This window comes from Vipera berus (assembly GCF_964194415.1).
Source record: "Vipera berus genome assembly, chromosome: 13".
NCBI lineage: Eukaryota > Metazoa > Chordata > Lepidosauria > Squamata > Viperidae > Vipera > Vipera berus.
In genome coordinates this window covers 10,799,343-10,819,696 of record NC_138216.1, presented here as the reverse complement: position 1 = coordinate 10,819,696, position 20,354 = coordinate 10,799,343, and the positions used below count along the sequence as shown (strand labels likewise).

Here is a 20,354-nt window from a genome sequence, read left to right as displayed (position 1 = left end):
CAGACTCTCGGACTTAGTGGGGAGGACGTGGGGGGGGGAGGAAGGCTGAGGCCAAGGCTAGCTCGGCAGAGTCCTCCTCCCCCTGCAAAGTCGGCCCTCGGCCCTCCCTTGCCCACCTGCCTGGGTGGCACCGGTGCCCAGGCAGGGAAGGCCAGGCAGGAGCGGGGCTGCCGCCCGCCGAAGCCAGGCAGGCGAGCCGCGCCGTCCCCGCCTGGCCCCGCCGCCGCCGAGCCGGGCCCTGGGGAAGCGCCACCTCCTCGGGGTGGGACCTGCAAGCGGCTTGGCCTGGGCGCCGCGCACCTCGCCCGCTCGCCCAGTGCCAGGCAAGGCGGCGGACCCGGAGTTCTCCCGCGCGCCCGCTGCACCCAGGCAGAGGAGGAGGAGGAGGCGCCGCCGCCGCCCAGCCCGCCTCCCCCCCGCCCGCCTTACTCCAGCCCCGGCCGGACTCCGCCGCCCGCTTCCCGGACAGCCGCAAGAAGCGGTTGTGCCTCGCACGGGACCAGCCCCGCCGCCCAGCCCGCCAGTCCTCTTGGCAACTGCAGCCCCCGGGTCGTTGGCGGAGAAGCGCCATGCATTCCCTCTTCAAGAAAAGGAACCGAGGCAAATACAGCCCCACGGTGCAAAAGAAGAGGTGAGGAGGGGGGGGTGTCTCTGGGTGGGCGTGGGGTGGGTGGGTGGGTGGGTGGATGGATGGGGAGGGGGTAGCTTTGTGTATGGGTGGGAGATGCAAATACAGCCCCACGGTGCAAAAGAAGAGGTGAGGAGGGGGTTGGTGGTCTCTGGGTGGGTGTGGGGTGGGTGGGTGGGTGGATGGATGGATGGGGAGGGAGTAGGTTTGTGTATGGGTGGGAGATGCGCGCAGTCCCGCGGCGTTTAGGGTCCCTTCGGAGGTCAGCCAAAGGGGGCTTTCCCCCCTTGTTCTTTCGGCTTTGGAGCTAACGGGAGAGGTGAGGAGGGGGGGGTCTCTGGGTGGGTGTGAGTGGGTGGGTGGGTGGATGGATGGATGGGGAGGGGGTAGGTTTGTGTATGGGTGGGAGATGCGCGCAGTCCCGCGGCGTTCGGAGGTCAGCCAAAGGGGGCTTTTCCCCCCCTGTTCTTTCGGCCTTGGAGCTAACGGGACGGGGAGGGCAAGCCGGTAGGCGAAGAGCCGCGCCCCCTCCCCAGTTATCCCCCCCTCCCCTCCTTACTTTTACTGGAATTAAAGCGACTTTATCCCCTGCTCTAGAAACGCCTTCTCTGCGGGACTAAGCGAAGGTATAATAACCGAAAGGTTCTCTGCACATGCTCTGTCAAACTCTTGTTGTCATTGCCGTTGGTGAGGCTACAGGACCTTTGTCTTGCCCTAGATCTGTGGTTTTTGACTTCAGGCATTTCTGGGGGCTGGGGAAGGGGCATTTTGGCAGGGAAACCCCCTGCTAAAGAAAGCTGCCCTCCTCTCTGGTTTAACTGTGTTAAAGGCTTGTCTGGTACAAATGTGGGACGGCTGTGCTGTGCTGAAATGACCTCTGAGATCCTAACTGTGGTTGATTCTGGTGACCAGCTTTCATGTCAATGACATTCAAATGACCAACCGGATGGGCTAGACATTTTGGTTATTGTGTTGTCTGCACGGCCGCCATTGGCATGCGTAAAGCAGATTTTCTGACTTCAAGGGCGATGTTGAACCCAGCCAGTTGGGCTTATCAATAAACTACGGTTAAACCAAGCACGGTTTAAGCAACCAACCATCACTATACATCTATAGGATATTTCTGGGCGCTTGGTTATTGTCGCTTGCGGCTTAGTGCTGCAGGTGACCCCTTACGAATGGTGCCTTACTCAAGAAACGATTAAACCATGGCTTACGAAAGGAGCAAACCTAGGGCCTTTTGCCTTCCAAGTCTATTTTGTCTGCTGTTTCAGATGCTGAGCCCTTGTCCCTGAAACTTCAATTCTTAGAAAACTTCTGAGTTTTTCCTTTGGAGCAACTTGAGTTTGGGGCGGTTTCTGTCGAAGTGACTTCTCCTTTGGTCTCTAAAACAGCCACCTAGAGAAACGAGCATCGGATTTCAAGCTTTAATTTTCCTCTGCAGCAGAGTTCCCTCTGCACTTGGCACATTCCAGAATTTAATCTTTTTGGGTGTGGCTCCATCACCCTCCCTCTCTCCCTCTTTCTCGTTCTCTTCTCTCTCTTTCGGCACTAGCCCTGGTCTTTTCCCTCTGCTTCTTCTCCAACCAAAGAACATGTCTTGATGCGAACCTTAATTAATTAGGCAGAATTGACTTGGGAGGCCGGTGTGTGGTGTAGTTGGTTCACATGGTGTGGTGGGATGGAGGGTTTGTTGTCACTGTGTGTTGGGGGGAGGGAGCACGGGGGGAGGCTCAGCTAATCTCAATGTACACATGTTGTACTTTGACAATAAAGGTTTATTTATTATTATTATTATTATTAAGGTGGCGATGACCACCAATTTGGATAACGCTGAAAAGTAAGCTATATAAAGGTTACTAGTCTTGAGGTAACCTTCTGAATTATAAACAGTCCACTCCTGAGAAACTATAATGAAAATATCTATTAAAAGGACAACTGCCTATCTTGACTTGGAAAATCAGGGAGGAATCCGGGAAGTGCCTTTCCCCCCCCACCCCCCCATCAGTCTATTGATCTGCCCCATCTTCCGTGATGCTGCTAGCTAGGGATGATGGGTGTTGACGTTCAGCGCATTGGAGGCCACCAGTTGATGCAGAGGGGTTCCCATTCTCCGAGTCTAAATTTGGGGAGCCGTGTGTTTCCAAAATCAAGGATTAAGAAAAGGGGAACCTCGGTGAACAGCCTCCCCACCACAAGTATGAGGAAGGTGACAATTTTATCAAGGTCTTTTCGTACCCAAACTAGGCAGGAAGAACCCCTAGTCTCCTTGCTGAGGACCATCCTCAGTTTGAGAAAAGAGCAACAGGTGACTTTCCAGATGGCAGACTTCGCCGTTGGCTAGGCTGCCCAGGGCTGGTGGGAACTGAACTCAGTGAAATCTGAAGGGCTGCTTCATCTTGCAGATTCCCCCTGAAAATCGGGATATCAAGGGCTTCTCCAGCATGGGCAAGCCCAGCATCAGCTCTCTGCTGAGACAAGATAGCCCCATCACTTGGATAACGAAATTCTCTGCGCCTGATAATCAATGTACCAGTTCTAAGAGAATCTATATGGAGCTCACGGTTGATCTACGAGGTTGGTCCTTGTTGATCTGTGGGGGTCCTTGGCCCAACTCAGAGAGCACCAAGGATGGCGAAGAGTGGGTACAGGCAGTCCTCGGCTTACGAACACAAGTGAGCCCCCAGGTTTCTGTCGCTAAGCAAAACGCTGGCGAACCTTGCCCCATTTTACGACCTTGCTTGCCACAGTGGTTAAGTGGTCCACTGCAGCTGTGAAGTTAGTGAGCTGGTTGTTAAGTGAATCTGGCCTCCCTATTGAATTTGCTTGTCAGGAGGTCGCAAAAGGGGATCACATATTCCCGGGACACTGCCCCACCGTCATAAATAGGAGTCAGTTGCCAAGCATCCGAAATTTCGATCACATGATCACAGGGATGATGCTGCAACGGTCGTAAGTGGGAAAAATGGTCATAACTCACTTTTCTCCAGTGCTGCTGTAACTTTGAATGGTCACTGAATGAACTGCGGTAAGTTGCATTTGCAACGTTTGGCCAAACAAGGATGGAGAGACATTCCATCCACATCTCCTAAAAACACGGAGCCACTGCTCCTTGCCTCTTAAAGAAAAAGGGTTAGAAGGAAGGGCATCCAGAAGGACGTGTCCTCAGGTATTCCTTGATAAGGCGGACCCAAAGAAGAAACGTATTCCATTGCTTGGATTTTGTACCTAGGACCTTTTTTCCTTGCAATCAATCCAACTAAGAAATCTTTCTAAGAAAATACTTTTTCTTAGTTAGCGTTAATGCTGGCTGGGGAATTCTGGAAGTTGAATCCACACAGCTTAAAGTTGCCCAGGTTGAGAAACACTGGCTTAAAAACCTGGCAAGTTGCTCCATTTAACTTACGATGTACAACCTGTACTTTTCATCCCCTTGTCTTTTTTTTTTTGCACTTTGCCTTTCTTTTAACCCACCCCCCCCACTGCAGAATGGGTGGGTTAGGAAGGAAATGAGAAAGAAGAGTCTGCCACAGCTGTATGTAAAAGAAATAACTTTCTCATATAATTCTTGAGCGCGTATCAAAAGCCCCTTCCATCGCTAGCTAGCTTGATACTTTTTGTACCAACGTGCCAAGATAAAGCCCAAATCTTGCAACTTTAAGCTCTGTTTATATAATCCACTTTTTTCTCCTCTTCCAGTCTGCAGGAAGTTCCGAAATGCCATATAAGTGGGGGGATAAGAGGGCTTCAACTCTAGCCAACCTCTGGGGAAGCCTTTAGATTCGAACATCTGCCGAGAAGAGCAATAAAGATGATAAGGGGCTAAACCGTGTGATGAATGGTTAAGGGAACTAGGTAAAAAGGTAAAGGTAAAGGTTCCCCCGCACATGCATGCTAGACGTTTCCAACTCTAGGGGCCAGTGCTCATCTCCGTTTCAAAGCCGAAGAGCCAGCGCTTGTCCAAGGACGTCTCCGTGGTCATGTAGCCGGCATGACTAGACGCCAAAGGCACACAGAACACTGTTACCTTCCCACCATAGTGGTCCCTATTTTTCTACTTGCATTTTTACGTGCTTTCGAACTGCTAGGTTGGCAGAAGCTGGGAGGAGTAACAGGCGCTCACTCTGTTACGCGGCACTCGGGATTCAACCCGCCAAACTGCCGACCTTCTGATCGACAAGCTCAGCGTCCTAACCCACTGAGCCACCGCATCCCTGTTAGGTATGTCTAGCCTAACAAAAGCAAGGATTAGGATGGCACGTGATAGCTGTCTTCCAGAATTTGAGGGGAAGTCACAGAGAAGAGGAGATTGACTTATTCCCTAAAGCACCTGTGGGCGGGATAAGAAGTAATGGGTGGAATATCATTAAACAGTGATCCAACCTAGAACTGAGGAGAGATTTCCGGTCCGTGAAGACAATTAATCAGTGGAATAGCTTGCCTCCTGGAATTATGGGTGCTCCATCACTGGAGGTTTTCAAGAAGAGCCTGGAAAACCATTTGATTGGGATGGCTAGTGTGACTTTCCATCTTTGTGCATATAAGGTTCTCGCCTCTGTCGACATATTTAGTAACTTAAGTTCAAACTTTTCTTACAAGCCCTTTGTCCATCAAACCTAAAAGGAAAACTTCTGGTTTCATTTTTGTGTTTATTTTAAGAATCTTCTGAATTCAGATAAAAATCTGATCCCAATATTTCTTGGTTTTATCACAGGTATGATAAAAAAAATCCTTCTCTCGGATTTGATTGTAGATGGGTTTGCTACTCTAGATGTGGCTATGGAAGGGTAGTGATTTAGACCTGGTCTTCTCCAAGAAGAATTTGGGGCCTTTTTCAAAAGGAGGGGGATGTTGCCAATGTTAGCAAGCTTTGGCAAGCTATCATGTAGGGGACACACAATTCCTGGATGTTCTATTACTAGGATGCTCTACCACTTCATTGGGACATGGTGACTTATCAATGCTGTATGTATTTATGTAAATGAATTCTTCAGAAGGTCTATGGTATGAAGGAGAGGATAATAAGTAGGCTCTCCTGGTTGTTGTTTTTTAATTTGTAATGGGTACATTTTTTTTCAATTTGTAATTGATCTCCTTTGGACTATGGGATCATGGCTGTCTGTCCCATTGTACACCGCAATGAATGAGCAACCAAGAACTCGATGAATTAAATTACACCAATATGTTTGGTTCTTCCTGATTTTGAGTAGCCACTGGCCAGATTTCTTTCAGCCTTTGAAGATACATACTTCTGAGTCTCTGATTTATTGAGGTCTTGTTAGTTGGCTGGAGGGTGGACTTCTAGTTTGCAGATCCATGAGGAACTACCCTGAAGGAGAGAAAAGACAGCGCAAGGTGTAGGGGTGACTGCAGGGTATGGCGAAGATGGACACCAGGATTATGAGGTTGATGCTCTATGCACAAAAAACAGAGAGCGCATCAGTCAAAACATCATGGCCACCCTTTTTGTGGACACCTTGGCAAGCTGGCAAGTAATGTCCATGTTTGGCCTTAGATGACAAATAAGTGTCGATTGAAATTGACTGATTGTGTCCCCTGATTCAGGGATCTCCAAACTTGGCAACTTTAAGATTTGTTGACCAACTCCATGCTGGTTGGGGAATTCTGGGAGCTGAGGTTCACAGGTCTGACAGTTGCCAAGTTTGAAGATCCCTGCTCTAATTTGGCTCCTTTCTAGAACATTAGAAGAGGAAGATACAGAAACGTTTTTGATGTTTTTACTTAGCTGATAATAATTAGAACTATATATTAGCCTAATATGAGATAGTGGATATTAAGGGGGGGGGAAGGAAACATCTGATGTTGTAACTTGAGATTTGTACTAAAGATTTATGTATGTTGTTGAACTATTGATTAACCCTCCCACCATGTTGCTTTTTAAATACTTAATTGAAAATTATAAAACTAATAAAATATTATATATATATATATAAAAGAAATGGAATGGCAGCAGAATCTTCTAGAAGCATTTGGGGGCAGGGGGAACTTTCAGTTCAACTTCCTTCCCCTAACAAAGCCAACGTATAGATTTTCCATCATGTAGATTTATCTCTGTTCATCATATTGATAGGTTTTAGCTTATGGGAGAAAAGCCAGCCTAATTAGCTATCAGGGGTAGGTAACCTTGGCTCTTTTATGACTCGTGGACTTCAACTCCCAGAATTCCTGAGCCAGCACAGGGGAACTATGGCCCCTTCATGACTCCTGGACTTCAACTCCCAGAATTCCTGAGCCAGCACAGGGGAACTATGGCCCCTTTATGGCTTGTGGACTTCAACTCCCAGAATTCCTGAGCCAGCATGGCTCAGCTTGAAAACCTCTCCCTTTCCCCTCAGCTTGGCTGGCTCAGGAATTCTGGGAGTTGAAGTCCACGAGTCATAAAAGAGCCAAGGTTGCCTACCCCTGGACTCTATCCAAACCCTGCTAGTGATGGAAAAGATGGATAAGCTTTGGAAGAACCCCAGTGCCTTTTATTTTGCAGAATGACTTGTTGTAGCAAGAATGGGACACCGGAACCCATTCAGGTGTCCAATGGACCATCAGCCATTGAAAATTAGAATCAGAGATGGCCTAATCTACACTTGGGTTGCAAGATTTTGGAAGACCCCTAGATTGCATGAAAGACGTATAGAAATAACTCTTCGGTGCTACGTGGTGGTCATTAGATTTTTACAGCACAGATGTGGTTCCCCCTGGGCTGTTTTTCCTTCCAAAGACAACACCTGATGCAGCAGAGATGATGTTTAATAGAGGTTGTGGATGATGGGATTGAGGGGGCAGAATTAAGCTGAAAAGTCCCAAATTGAGGTCACATGTTACTGTAAGCTTCATTGCAGATTCTTTAGCTTTGCTGCACAATGTTGCAGTTAGCATATTACAGGTCCTGGTAGTTCTCAATTTATGGCCAATAGACCTGGCCAAAAGTACTTACAACCTGGTTCCAGAGTTCCAGTGCCTGACTGCCCCATCCTATGACCGCATGTTGGGTGCTCAGCAACCGGCCACAGTTGTTTAGTCAAGCACTGCAGTTGTTAAGTTAGTAACCCGATTGTTGAGTGAATCCGACTATCTCGTTGACTTTGCTTGTCAGAAGGTTGCAAAAGGAGATCGTGTGACCCCCCCCCCAGGACATTGCAACCGTCATAGGTACATGTCAGTTGCCAATCGTTTGAATTTTCATCACATGACCGCGGGGATGCTGCAACCGTCTTAAGTGTGAAAAAAGGATCGTAAGTCTTTTTTTCCCCCACTGCCGTTCTAACTTCAAACGGTCACTAAACAAACTGTTGTAAGTTGAGGACTTGCCTGAATGAATGGTATCCATTCTTTTTAGCGAGTGGGATAAACCTGGGCTTCAGAAAATAGTTGGCCGGAGGATTAGAGAGGCCAGAGCTGCTTCCCAAAACTGAGATGCAAAACTGGGGTAACACACAGACGGTACGGCCCACAGCTCAGCAAAATGATTCAGGGACTCTCCTGGGACAGGCAGAACTGTTTATGATATTTGCATTTCTTCAATGCAAAACAGGTAATGGAAGTCCGGTCAGCTGCTGTTTGCTGAAAAGTGTTTGGGAGCGCTCTGTAACGCTGTTCTCTCAGAAAGTTTTAAACACTCTCCTGCAAGTAGAACAAGGTTTCTTAATTTGAAGGCGGCGTATTTTTTTTTAAAAGGAAACCAATGAACTTGCGGCTTATGGTTTGGACAATGAGCATAGATCATTAAAAAAAAAGAGGAACAGGATGTAACTTTGTACTTAGAACTCCTGTGAAGAATATCAGAAGCCAATGCTTTATACTTTTTTCTTCCCTTTCTTAAATTTTCCCTTTTCTTAACGCTTTTTGCTTTTTCTTTCACTTCTTCCTTTTTTTGTCTTCCTCGGCTTACTGCCTATTAGCTCGTGTTGGTTTTTGCCTGCTTGTTTAAAAGCTTTAATAAAAATATATATATTTTTTAAAAAAAGCAAGCGAATGTCTCTTTTAAACTAAGAGAGAATTACTTGGCCCTTGATTTTTCCATTAGAGGGCTGAATATGCCTTTCTCCTGGTTTTCCAGTTTGAATGATCAGGGTATAAATTAGCCAAGTTGCTGGAAAATACAATCGCAATAGCCCTTACACTTATATACCACTTCACAGTGCTTTGCAGCCCTCTCTAAGGGGTTTACAGAGTCAGCCTCTTGCCCCCAACAATCTGGGTCCTCATTTTACCGACCTCGGAAGGATGGAAGGCCGAGTCAACCTTGAGCCAGTCAGGATCGAATTCCAGACTGTGGGCAGAATTTGCCTGCAGTACTGCATTCTAACCACTGCACCACCACAGTCCTTCCTTCCTTCCTTCCTTAGGACTTAGCAATAGCACTTAGACTTATATACCGCTTCATAGTGCTTTACAGCCCTCTCTAAGGGGTTTACAGAGACAGCCTCTTGCCCCCAACAATCTGGGTCCTCATTTTACCGACCTCGGAAGGATGGAAGGCCGAGTCAACCTTGAGCCAGTCAGGATCGAACTCCAGACTGTGGGCAGAATTAGCCTGCAATTCTGCATTCTATCCACTGTGCTCCCACGGCTCATTTGGTTCCTCAATTATATGAATGGTGATGTGGCTCATCAGATTGAGAAATACTGTTTCTGTACTTCAGGATAGGCACTTGCATATAGATAGTCCCTGATTTATTGTAAATTGAGCCTGACGTTACAGTCGTAAGTCATGGCATCATGTGATTTTTGTCTTTATAGACAAAAAATGCTTTGCAGATGATTGGGCTCTTTAGGGCAAGTTAGACATTAACTAACCCACCCTGCTTGTAACTGTCTCCTGATAGTAAAATTGGGTTGATTTGTTGGCTGTGAACTGGACTGGCAAGACAAGGCAGTTGGACATATCCAAACAGCAATGGCGGGATTCCAATATGCGAACAACCGGTTCTCTGTGTGGATGCCGCTTCCGGAGGTCCGTTCTGGGCCTGGGCAACAAAGAATTAGCTATCGGTTCTGCCGAAGTGGTGCGAACCGGCTGAATCCCACCACTGGTTTTACTGTTCTTAAAACGTCGCATTTTTTTTCCCCCTCTGTGAATTTTGGAAAAATGGCTGGGTTCAAAGCCAGCGTTTTTGAAATGTGATCCACTGAGTAAACCACAATTGAGTGAGATCACAACCGCCACCTTTTGTTAACCATGCTTTACCAGCCATGGTGGAAGAGATCACCCCAGTATGTGCTAATCCTAAACACTAAACACATGAAACACGTGGTTTCCTTTGTTATGTGAATCATGTCTGTGCCTGTTCCGTAGGGCTCACTTTCTCTGTATATCCAGTTTGAGCATAAGAGCGGGTAGGGTTTCTAATTTAAGAGCCGGCTATGTTTTTAAGAACCACGGACCAAGAGTTAACTAAACCAGAGGTCCCCAACCTTTCTGGGCTGGTGGCCCGGAGGGGGAGGTGCCCTTATGCACTCACGTGTGAATGGGGCTGCACGCACCCACGCAACACTGGCTGCAATGCTAACGCCTTGTGGTGCCAGCAGCACAGCTAGCATAGCACGAATAGGGGGTGAGTGTGTGCACACACACAATTGCATTGGCCAGCCACTCGCACGGCCCAGTGACCAATAGGCCACAGCCCAGCAGTGGGCTGCAGCCCACAGGTTGGGGACCCTTGAACTAAACCATACTTTATTAAAGCAATCTGATTTTTTGGGTTAGCGTGATCTTTTTTTTTCTCCCTTCCTAGCCTTTTTTCCTAAGACTGCAGAGTCTGCTTTTATTTTCTTTGGATCAATTGAATGGTTGTGACAGGAATTGAACAACCAGCTTGATGTTATGTTCTGTGAGAGAAGGGCTGGCCCAAGGTCACCCAGCTAGCTTTCATGCCTAAACCAGGACTAGAACTCACCATCTCCTGGTTTCTAGGTGGTGCCTTCATAGAACATAGAATACTAGGGTTGGAAGAGGCCTTGGCCATCTTCTAGTCCAGCCCCCTGCTCAAGCAGCAGACCCTATATAACGTTCCAGACAAGTGGCTGTCTAGTTTATTCTTCAAAACCTCCAGGCATGGAGTACCCGCAACTTCTGGAGACAAGGCATTCTCACTGTCAAGGAGTTTCTCCTTAGTTCTAGATTGGATCTCTCCTTGATATTCTTCCACCTGTTACTTCTGGTCCTACCCTCAGGTGCTTTGGAGAAGAGATTGGCCTTCTTCTCTCTGTGAAAGCTTCTCAAGTGCTGGAAGATCAATGTCATGTCGTCATCAGTCCTTCTCTTTGTTAGACTGGACATATTTAGTTCCTTCGATCGTTCGTTGTATGGGTTAGCCTCCAGACCTCTTGTCACCTTTGTTGCTCTTCTTTGTACTTTTTCAAGAGTCTCAACATCTTTTTTTGTGTTGTGGTATCCAGAATTGGAGGCGGCCGTCCACCTGTGGTCTCACCAGTCACCACTAGACCAAACTGGTTCTGTGCGTTTCCATGACTTGTTGAACTAGACAGTAACCACAACTTCAGGATTTGCTCTCCACTCCAGGCTAACGTGAGGCTGCTTCATTTGGGGCTCATTATGTTATAGGTAATCAACCACTGGATGTCCTTGTCCCAGTCTGCTTTTCACTCTCAGCCTAATCTACTTTGCAGATTCTTTTTTTGAAAAGGTTGTTTAATTGGTATACAGCAGGGGTCAGCAACCTGAAACAGTGAAAGAGCCACTCGGAACCGGTTCCCTCACAAAAGGAAAAACTGGGAGCCGCAAAAAATGTGTGCACATGCGCGTACATGCACGCATGCGCAGAACAGGTTTTGACTGAAGAGTGGAGCCAAGGCGAGATATGCACCTACCCTGCATATTTGAATTGATTGATTGAACTTTTTTAGTCCCACTTTTTTTTTACTGCACATGGCAGAGGACTGGGAGCCGCAGGGGACGGCTGAAAGAGCCGCATGCGGCTCCGGAGCCGCGGGTTGCAGACCTGTGGTATACAGGAACAGAGAGGTGCAAAACCACTGCAGTTTCTGAACAACTTGCCTCCAGAAATTGTGAATGCTCCAGCACTGGAAGTTTTTAAGAAGAGATTGGACAACCATTTGTCTGAAATAGTATATGGTTTCCTGCCTGAGCAGGGGGTTGGACTAGAAGACCTCCAAGGTCCCTTCCAACTCTGTTATTCTATTCTGTTCTATTCTATTCTGTTCTGTTCTGTTCTATGCGAAAGACATGCACGTTTCTTTCTTTCTTTTTCTTTCTTCCTTTTTTTCTTTGTTTTCAGGAAATACCAAAAAGGAATTTAAATCAGGAGTAAAATGTCAGTTCTCCGTCACTGAAAGAGGGTGTGTCCTTTCTAATAAATACATTGTTGGGGCTTAACTTCATTACCACACTTCAAGAATGGAATTTCACAGTTGGCTTCGCCTCGAGCAACGGGCATATTTTTTTTAAGAAAGCTAATGAAAGATCTCGACAGTCGGAAGTTTGGGGTGAAGTCCTGCATGGTTTGGCCTCTCCCTGATCCAGGACTTCCCTGACAGGAAGTGTAGGCAGGCACCCTGTATTTTCAAAACTCAGGTGGTAAATAATCTTCCGGCAAGAAAGCTGTAATTGAAATTGGGCTGAGCACCTTCTCTCTTGCTGAACACAAGAGTAGATGCTTCTCTCCAGGCTGGATACTCAGAGTAGAAAAATGAAGAGAAACCAGCTTAGGAATAACTAGGGGGGTGCCATATTTAATTTCTCAACCATGGCTGCAGGCATGAGCCATGGAAACCTTCCAAGATGATAATTAGTTTGCCCAGCACACCATGTAGAAAAAAATAGGGTGAGACCGACAATATGATGTGCATTCACCTGTACAGCAAAGAAGCTTTTTTGAACCCCAGGAAGGATTTGCCTGTTGTCTTCAACTTGGGATAATCCTGCTAGGGATGAACTGCCACTCCAATTGGCCACAGAGGCGGATGAGAGTTGCAGTTGAGCAATGGGTGGATTACGTAGACTTTGTCCTTCAAAACACAACCATCGTATGGTTGGTAAAGTCTGCTGCGAACCCAGACAGGTGTGGTCCAGCCAAGAAATTATGGTTCAACAAAGCACGCTGCAGTGTGTGAACTAAGTCTGGGGGCATTGTCAATCTTCTGAAATAGGCCAGGTCAAGTAATTTGTTGTTGTTAGTTGCGAAGTCGTGTCCGACCCATCGCGACCCTATGGACAATGTTCCTCCAGGCTTTCCTGTCCTCTGCCAGGTCAAGTAATAGACATTGCAAAGATCCTAGGAATGCTACTTTATTGTAGATTGACATAATACCAATCTTGAAAGCCTGTCCAAGTCCACAAGGGGTGACACGATAGCAGTGTTCCAATATTTGAGGGGCTCCACAAAGAAGAGGGGGGTCAATCTATTCTCCAAAGCACCTGGACAAAGAAGCAAGATGAGAACCAACCCAGAACTAAAGAGAAACAATCAACCAGGGGAATGGCTTCCCTCCGGAGCTTGTGGGTGCTACATCACTGGAGGTTTTTAAGAAGAGATTGGACAATCCTTTGTCTGAAATGGTATAGGGCAGGGGTGTCAAACTGCCGGCCCATGGGCCGGATGCATCACTGGGAAACCACGCCCACCCCATTGCCAGCAATGGCGAAAAAGCTCCGATACGTTGTGCGATGTCATGTGACTTCGCAAGTTTGACATGTCTGGTGTAGGGTATCTTGCTTGAGCAGGGGGTTGGACTAGAAGACCCCCAAAGTCCCTTCCTACTTTGTTATTCTGTTACGCTTCCCTATGTCCCATCTTATACTAAGCAAAATCAAGGTGGGGTTAATTTGACTAACTTTCTCATTCCTTCCTGAAATCCTGGGCTCAGTAATGTCTTCTCTAAACCTCTTCTTAGCTTTCTTCTTCCTCTCCTTCTTCCCCTTTTGCCTGGCACTTTCCTACCTTCCCCAGGGTAGGTTCTGCATTCCTTTTATGAGCTGTGGTGGCGCAGTGGATAAAATGCAGTATTGCAGGCTAACTCTGTCCACTGCCAGGGGTTCGATCCTCACCGCTCAAGGTTGACTCAGCCTTCCATCCTTCTGAGGTCAGTAAAATGAGAACCCAGATTGTTGGGGGGGAGGGTGTTTCCATATGCTAACTATAAACCGCTTAGAGAGGGCTGTAAAGCACTGTGAAGCGGTATATAAGTCTATTGCTACATAGGACTTCCTTCCAAACAAGGAGGCGTGTGGGGTTGGTGGCTTAAAAGATGCCAGAGAAGGTCTGTGCTCTGGAGGTTCGAGTCCTGCTACTGCATGATGGACTGAGCTCCTGTCACTTGCCTCAGCTCCAGCCCACCTAGCAGTTTGAAAGCATGTAAATGCCGGGAGATAAATAGGTACCACACTGGTGGGAAGGCAAGAGTTTTTCCATAAGCTTCGCGCTGTAGTGTCATCTGGCCACCTAAACATGGAAACATCTTTGTCCTAGAAACAGAGATGACACCTCCGCCCCCTAAAGTCACCTACAACTAGCAGAATAAAACCCGGAGGGACTCCTTACCTTTACCTTTTACTTCTAAGCAAGAGTGAAACTCTCCAGGTTTGGAAGGAGAAGGGCAGAATTGTTGAGAAGAGACAGAAGGCTGCAGCTATGCGGGGGCCCATATCCAGAGCTGGCATATTTCTAGGCAGGAAAGGCTGGCTGTCAATGTCAATTCAATTTTTTTTAAATAATAATAATGGTTAATGACCTGTAGGATAAAAAGAAAAAAAGACTCAAGCACCAAGTAGGACTAAGACAGCCTAATAATGAAGTAAAACTTTTAAAAGTTAGATTTAACAACCAGAAGAGCAAGCAATTGAATAAACTACAGCAACGCAATATAAAACATAAGATAAACTAGAAAGATAATGAAATAGAAGCGCAAAGAGACTTCTTGAGACAACCTCAAGACGGAGGCGCTTTTTTTTTGTCTTGTTGTGAAAATTGTTGCAGAAACCAACTTTGCAAGAGGTCACTGCCTTAACGAGCTGTCCGTAGACTTCCTAGAAGTTCTGTTGTGGTCAGTGTCTGAGACATGATGTTGCTTATGTCACAACCGGTGACAGCATTGATCTTGGCTGATCTTGTAAAAAGGTAAGGAAGGGTGGATTTGGATAACATGTGAATGAGGAACAGTTGAGAACTCTAGACTAGATGGGAGAAGTAGGAAAACAACATCCTGGAAGTTGGCAATGGAAAACGGATTTCTTGAATGCAACAAAAAAGCAACCATTTATGAACCATCCATGTGGTCTACTAAGAGTCAAGCTTGACCTGAGACACTTACGTTTCTCTAAATGGTCTATTCTCTTTTTCTACGACATTCTCCAGTGTAAACAAGTATTCTTTTCCTGTCTAGATACAGGTCAATTTTAAACTTGTTGTATTTAGACTGGTCCATTTCTGCCACCATGCAGGCAGACCAAAATTTTTCTTTAATTAATATATATTCAATATATTTAAAGGTTGTTCTTTTTTATAATGCATGAGAAAATTGACCTACGCTTTGAGGCTGAAGCTGCTGTCACTGTTTTGCTGAGGAAAGTTAAAAAGGTTTTCTTAAGCCAGGGATTTTCAAACTGGATTTGGACTTCTCAGAAGGAATCGTGATAAATTGGGGTGAAAGGGTTTCCAATTAAAAAGGAACAGGGTCATTTTTAATAGGCCAAGCTAGAGAGTTATCAAAACCACTGTCCATCGTAGGTGTTTGCTGTGCTAGAAAGTTTCAGATTCTCCCTGTTGTATAGATTAAAATGTAAGTCAGGGTCTTCAAACCTGGCCCTTTATGACTTGTGGACTTCAACTTCCAGAATTCCTCAGCCAGACACCCCCCAGGCATGCCTGGCTGAGGAATTCTGGGAGTTGAAGTCCACAAGTCATAAAAGGTTCACGTTTGAAGACCCCTGATGTGTTACAAGTCAGGGTGTGTAGTGTTTATTTCTGGCCCAACCCTTTTTCCAATAAACAAAATTTTCTGGTTTGGATCAAGAAAAATCAATGAAAGAACAGGAAAACAGAAAAGACAGCCAGTTGTTGTTGTTTTTTGCAACTCTTTGTTTTTATGTGTGGTTGTCCCAACTCTTTGCAAATTGTTTAATTTCATGAGGACTAGAAATTCAGTGTCATATTCTAGGTTTTGAGTGATGTGTTCCTGGAGAATTCCTGGTTGAAGTTTGAGAGGGCTGCATGTATGAAGTAGTTGTTTTAATTCTTGTCATCCTTTGTTGGTTTTGTTGTGGACAGCTATGAAATTAACTTGGAAAAACAATCAGGTGATGATTACAAAAACATGTTTTCAGCCTGAGTAATGAAGGAAGTATTAGAAATTTAAACTGAATATGCCTTAAATCCTGGGTATTAAGAGGAAGGGAGGAGAAAACACAGATATTCAAGACTCTTTTACTAAAACTTCAATTAATCATTCATTCTATCAATGAAACCTTTATTAGTGTCATTGACCAGTGTATACCATGACTTGTATCAGCATTCTTGTAGAACAGATTTTCCCAACCTTGGCAAATTTAAGACATGTGGATTTCGACTCCCAGAATTCCCCAGCCAGCATGGCTGGAGAATTCTGGAAACTGAAGTCCACGTGTCTTAAATTTGCCAAGGTTGGGAAATCCTCTTGTAGAGTCTCTTTCTCCTCTTGGTCTATCTTGAAGAGTTGACATCAGTTGTGCCTTAATTAGTTAGAATCTCCCTTTGTATCTTAGCAATACACTTAGAGTGTAGCTCATTCATCTTCATAGGGATGAAACTGTCTCAGTTATGACCTTAATGTCATAGATTTGCTGAAAGATGAGCTAGAACTATAGAGCAGGTAAACTAATACTGAGTGTGTGTCCACAAAGATTAATTACAGACTGGATAACATGACAGCACAGGCCCTTGTGTTTGTTTTAAACCTCCTCATATGAATTGTAAGTACCTCATGGAACTATGACAAAGGACTTACAAGCACAAAATTTGTATTCATTTCAAAATCCTCCCCAACCTTTAAAAGCAACACCAGGATTCATAACTTACAGGGAAATGTGGCTTTGAACATCTGATGGCTCAACATTTGTCATTGTTTGAAACTTTCCGGTAGGTTTCCTAACAAGGCCATTTCTTTCTTGGATCCACTAATCCCCAGCAGGTCGATCTAAAGATAGAAAATGGCAAAGTAAACATCAGGGAGTCAAAACTGAATTTTGCTGAGCGATTCTCTGGCAGGAGAGCCCTAGGAGATGTTTCAAAAACAGAGAAATGGGCAGGTGTAGCAAAGCTTGACTGAGGCTGCCTCTGCTGAGCTACGTACAGGTCCTGAACTGTACACAGGGCTACCCTTGAAGACCATCCAGAAGCTTCAAAGGATGTAGATTGCAGCAACTGGAGAAATGTTGGTCGTAGGTTGATTTATTTGTCTTTGAAACTTCATCGTTGACCAGTCGGATTTGTGCTTAATTCAAGATATTGGCTGTCACTTTTGAAGACCTACGTAGACTGTCTACTGGACATCTGTTCCCATCAGCTTCTGCTTATATGACCAGGTCAAATGGGATAGACTTGTTCCTGGTCCCTTCTCTTAAGGATATAATCATCTGCAGGGCCTACAGATTGATGCCTTCTCTGGTGTTGCACTTGGAGTGAATTGATTCTGGTGGCCTTAGCTATTTTTGCCATCTTTTGCTATTGTTTGGTTATTTGTTATGCTACATAATGATGTTAATCTTTTCTCTGGGTGAATCCTGTTAAATTGGAGCATGTCATCAGGCCCAATCAATCAATTAATCAATGAATTGCCTTTCCATACCAAGCCCCACAACAGCACTGTGGGATCCACAACCAGATCCACAACTGAAGAATTCAATCAGCTGTTTTATTGCTCAAGCCTATAATACAGGAATCTTCCCAGACTGACTGTTTCCACTTGGGTTAGACTAGATCAGGTTCAATGACATTTAAGAGGGAGCGGGGGGACACACTTTAGTCTCTTGTGTCCATGTAGGGATTCCAGACTAATTCCCTGTTTGACTCCTCTCCCTGGCTCAGCCAGTCTCTGTCCAACAGAGGTGGGTACATGTGTGGTTCTAAAGCTACAAGGCAGCTACAACATGATTTCAACTTACAGCATATTCGGTCAGGGCAGAGCTTCTTAGCTAACAAGCAGATGCAACCTGTCTTTTGGCATCACCTGTGGTTAATCTGCATGTCTCTGAAGAGCCACCCGTCGCGTCACAATTGCTGCAACTGCCTGACCGTGGCTTCCCCACCTCAAATTCCGTGTAATGAAATCTGAGCTCATGGAGGCAATGATGCAATGGATTGAATGGCCCTGCTGAGTTGAACACATAGATCTAAGAATAGAATAGAAAAATATTGTGGTAGGGAAAACTGGATTCATGCTTGAACTCTGCCCTCAAACGCAGCAGGCGATCTGTTTCCTGGTCCATTTGGGTGTTCTGTGGGATCCTTGGTGGTATCTGATGATGTTACCTAGTTGGGTAAAGAAACGTCTGAGCTACAAATATTCTCTTCTTTCTTTTGGTGTCCTGCCAGCAGCCATAATAGTTGAAAATCAAGGTAATGTCATGTGAAGGTCTGACACTTTCCAATGTGGAAATGGATATCACATTTCAGCCTAATGTAATTATGTGGTTAGTGGAAATCTTATGTCTGTTGGCTTATATCCAGAGGTGAAGCATTCTGGGAAAAGATGACTCCAGAACATTTTGGGAAGGAATTGCTGAGCCTAGTAAATAATAGTCTTCAAAAGTACAAATGAAACTAGCTGATGTCTTAATAATTATAAAGGATATGAAAACCAGAAAGGTGACTTGGATAACCTGTTTGTTGTGGGTTTACAAATGAAACCTGTTAAAATGTTGAAAGGAGGTTTTGAGAAGAGTCAAAGAGAAAATGAAAAGCAATCAAGAGTTAGAATATTATTTCAAGGAATTAAAAATCAAGGTTGTTAAAAGCAAAGGGGAGGAATGTGAAGTTGGGTTCTTTGATCAAGGCTAAAATCTGTATAGTATTTCATTGTTTCAGGTAACTCTTAATGGACTTTTCCTAGCCAGGACCAAATAATGAGACTTTAAAAATTAGCTAATAGATAAGAGGTGAAATGGGAAGAAGGATTTTTTGCTGTTCTTTTTTTACAAAAAGTGATAAATGATTATGTTAAAAGTCAAAGAAATTTTATTCAGATTAATAGATAGATAGATAGATAGATAGATAGATAGATAGATAGATAGATAGGGTTAGGGTGGGGCTTTAAGAATTTAGAGTTGAGATATGGGAAGGAGAGATCATTTATTGTAGTATCAGGAAAGGTGATAATTTATTACAATTGTACTTCTTTTGATGAAATCTTTATATATATTTCATGTATATACATATTTTTTGCATTTTGCATGTCTTCTTTTTTATATTTTCCTAAGTTTGTATTGTTTTTTTGTCTTTCAATTTGTAAGTTCGAATGAAAATTATTATGAAGGAGAAGAGAATGATTTAGACAAAGGAAAAGGGTGGGTACTTAAACTAGGTTGGCCATTCAATCATTTTGGACTTGTTTTCTTTGAGCCATCTCTGGTACAAATACAGTACATTTTGTCTAAACAATTGAGTTATGCATACTTACTTGGCAACCTCAATCTGTGCCTTGTGAGTAAAACCACCTAAAATTATCTTATATTAAACAAAATCAAAGCAGGGTTATTTTGAGTTTCTTTCTCACCCGTCCCTCTATCTCAGGGCTGTGTAATCTTTTCTGTGAGAGCCCTCTTGAGAGCTTCTCTCTTCCTTCATTTCTTCATCATTCTTTCCTATATACAGCCATCTAAATCAGGAAGAAAGGAGGGAGGGAGGCTGACAAAGAAAGAGAAGGAAGGAAGGAAGGAAGGAAGGAAGGAAGGAAGGAAGGAAGGAAGGAAGGAAGGAAGGGAAAAGCTGATAAAGGAAGGAAGACGAAGGAAGGAAGGAAGGAAGGAAGGAAGGAAGGAAGGAAGGAAGGAAGGAAGGAAGGAAGGCAAGGAAGAAAGGAAGGAAGGAAGGCAAAGCTGACGAAGGAAGGAAGGAAGGAAGGAAGTTAGGAAGGAAGGAAGGAAGGAAGGAAGTAAGTTAGGAAGGAAGGAAGGAAGTTAGGAAGGAAGTCAGGAAAGCTGACGAAAGAAGACACAGAATGAAAGAAGGAAGGAAGGAAGGAAGGAAGGGAAAAGCTGATAAAGGAAGGAAGATGAAGGAAGGAAGGAAGGAAGGAAGGAAGGAAGGAAGGAAGGAAGGAAGGAAGGAAGGAAGGAAGGAAGACAAGGAAGGAAGGAAGGAAGGAAGGAAAAGCTGACGAAGGAAGGAAGGAAGGAAGTTAGGAAGGAAGTCAGGAAAGCTGACGAAAGAAGACACAGAATGAAAGAAGGAAGGAAGGAAGGAAGGTTAAATTAGTTTGTTGCACTAAAAATACATCCCTGGTCCAGTGTTGTTCTCCCACACATCAGGTGAAGCCCTGCTTTAAAGAGATAGTGTTCCTCAAAGACCCAACCTTAGAAACCTCTACAACAACAGAAGATCATTGCAACTCTTCCAAAGAGCATTTAAATTTGAAGATGATTTAGAAAAGTCTAGTTTGTGCCCGTTCAACACTGGACCAAATTGTTTCAGATGATCAGAAATAAATACCGTTATTTCTCTTAAGATGTGTTCTACACTGTTTGCTCCCTTGGATC

At 44.8% G+C, this 20,354-nt stretch overlaps 1 protein-coding gene across 1 annotated transcript in view; it reads left to right on the top strand.

The window, feature by feature from the left end:
• Positions 1–569: 569 nt before the first annotated feature.
• The window catches only part of PPL (periplakin), a gene marked incomplete at its 5' end in the record, with an annotated part of 74,812 nt that continues 55,027 nt past the window's right edge, over positions 570–20,354 (top strand). Inside the window, one exon of the mRNA XM_081338580.1 lies at positions 570–631. Within this exon, the coding sequence (XP_081194706.1) occupies positions 570–631 (62 nt within the window). The remainder of the gene's footprint in view (positions 632–20,354) is intronic.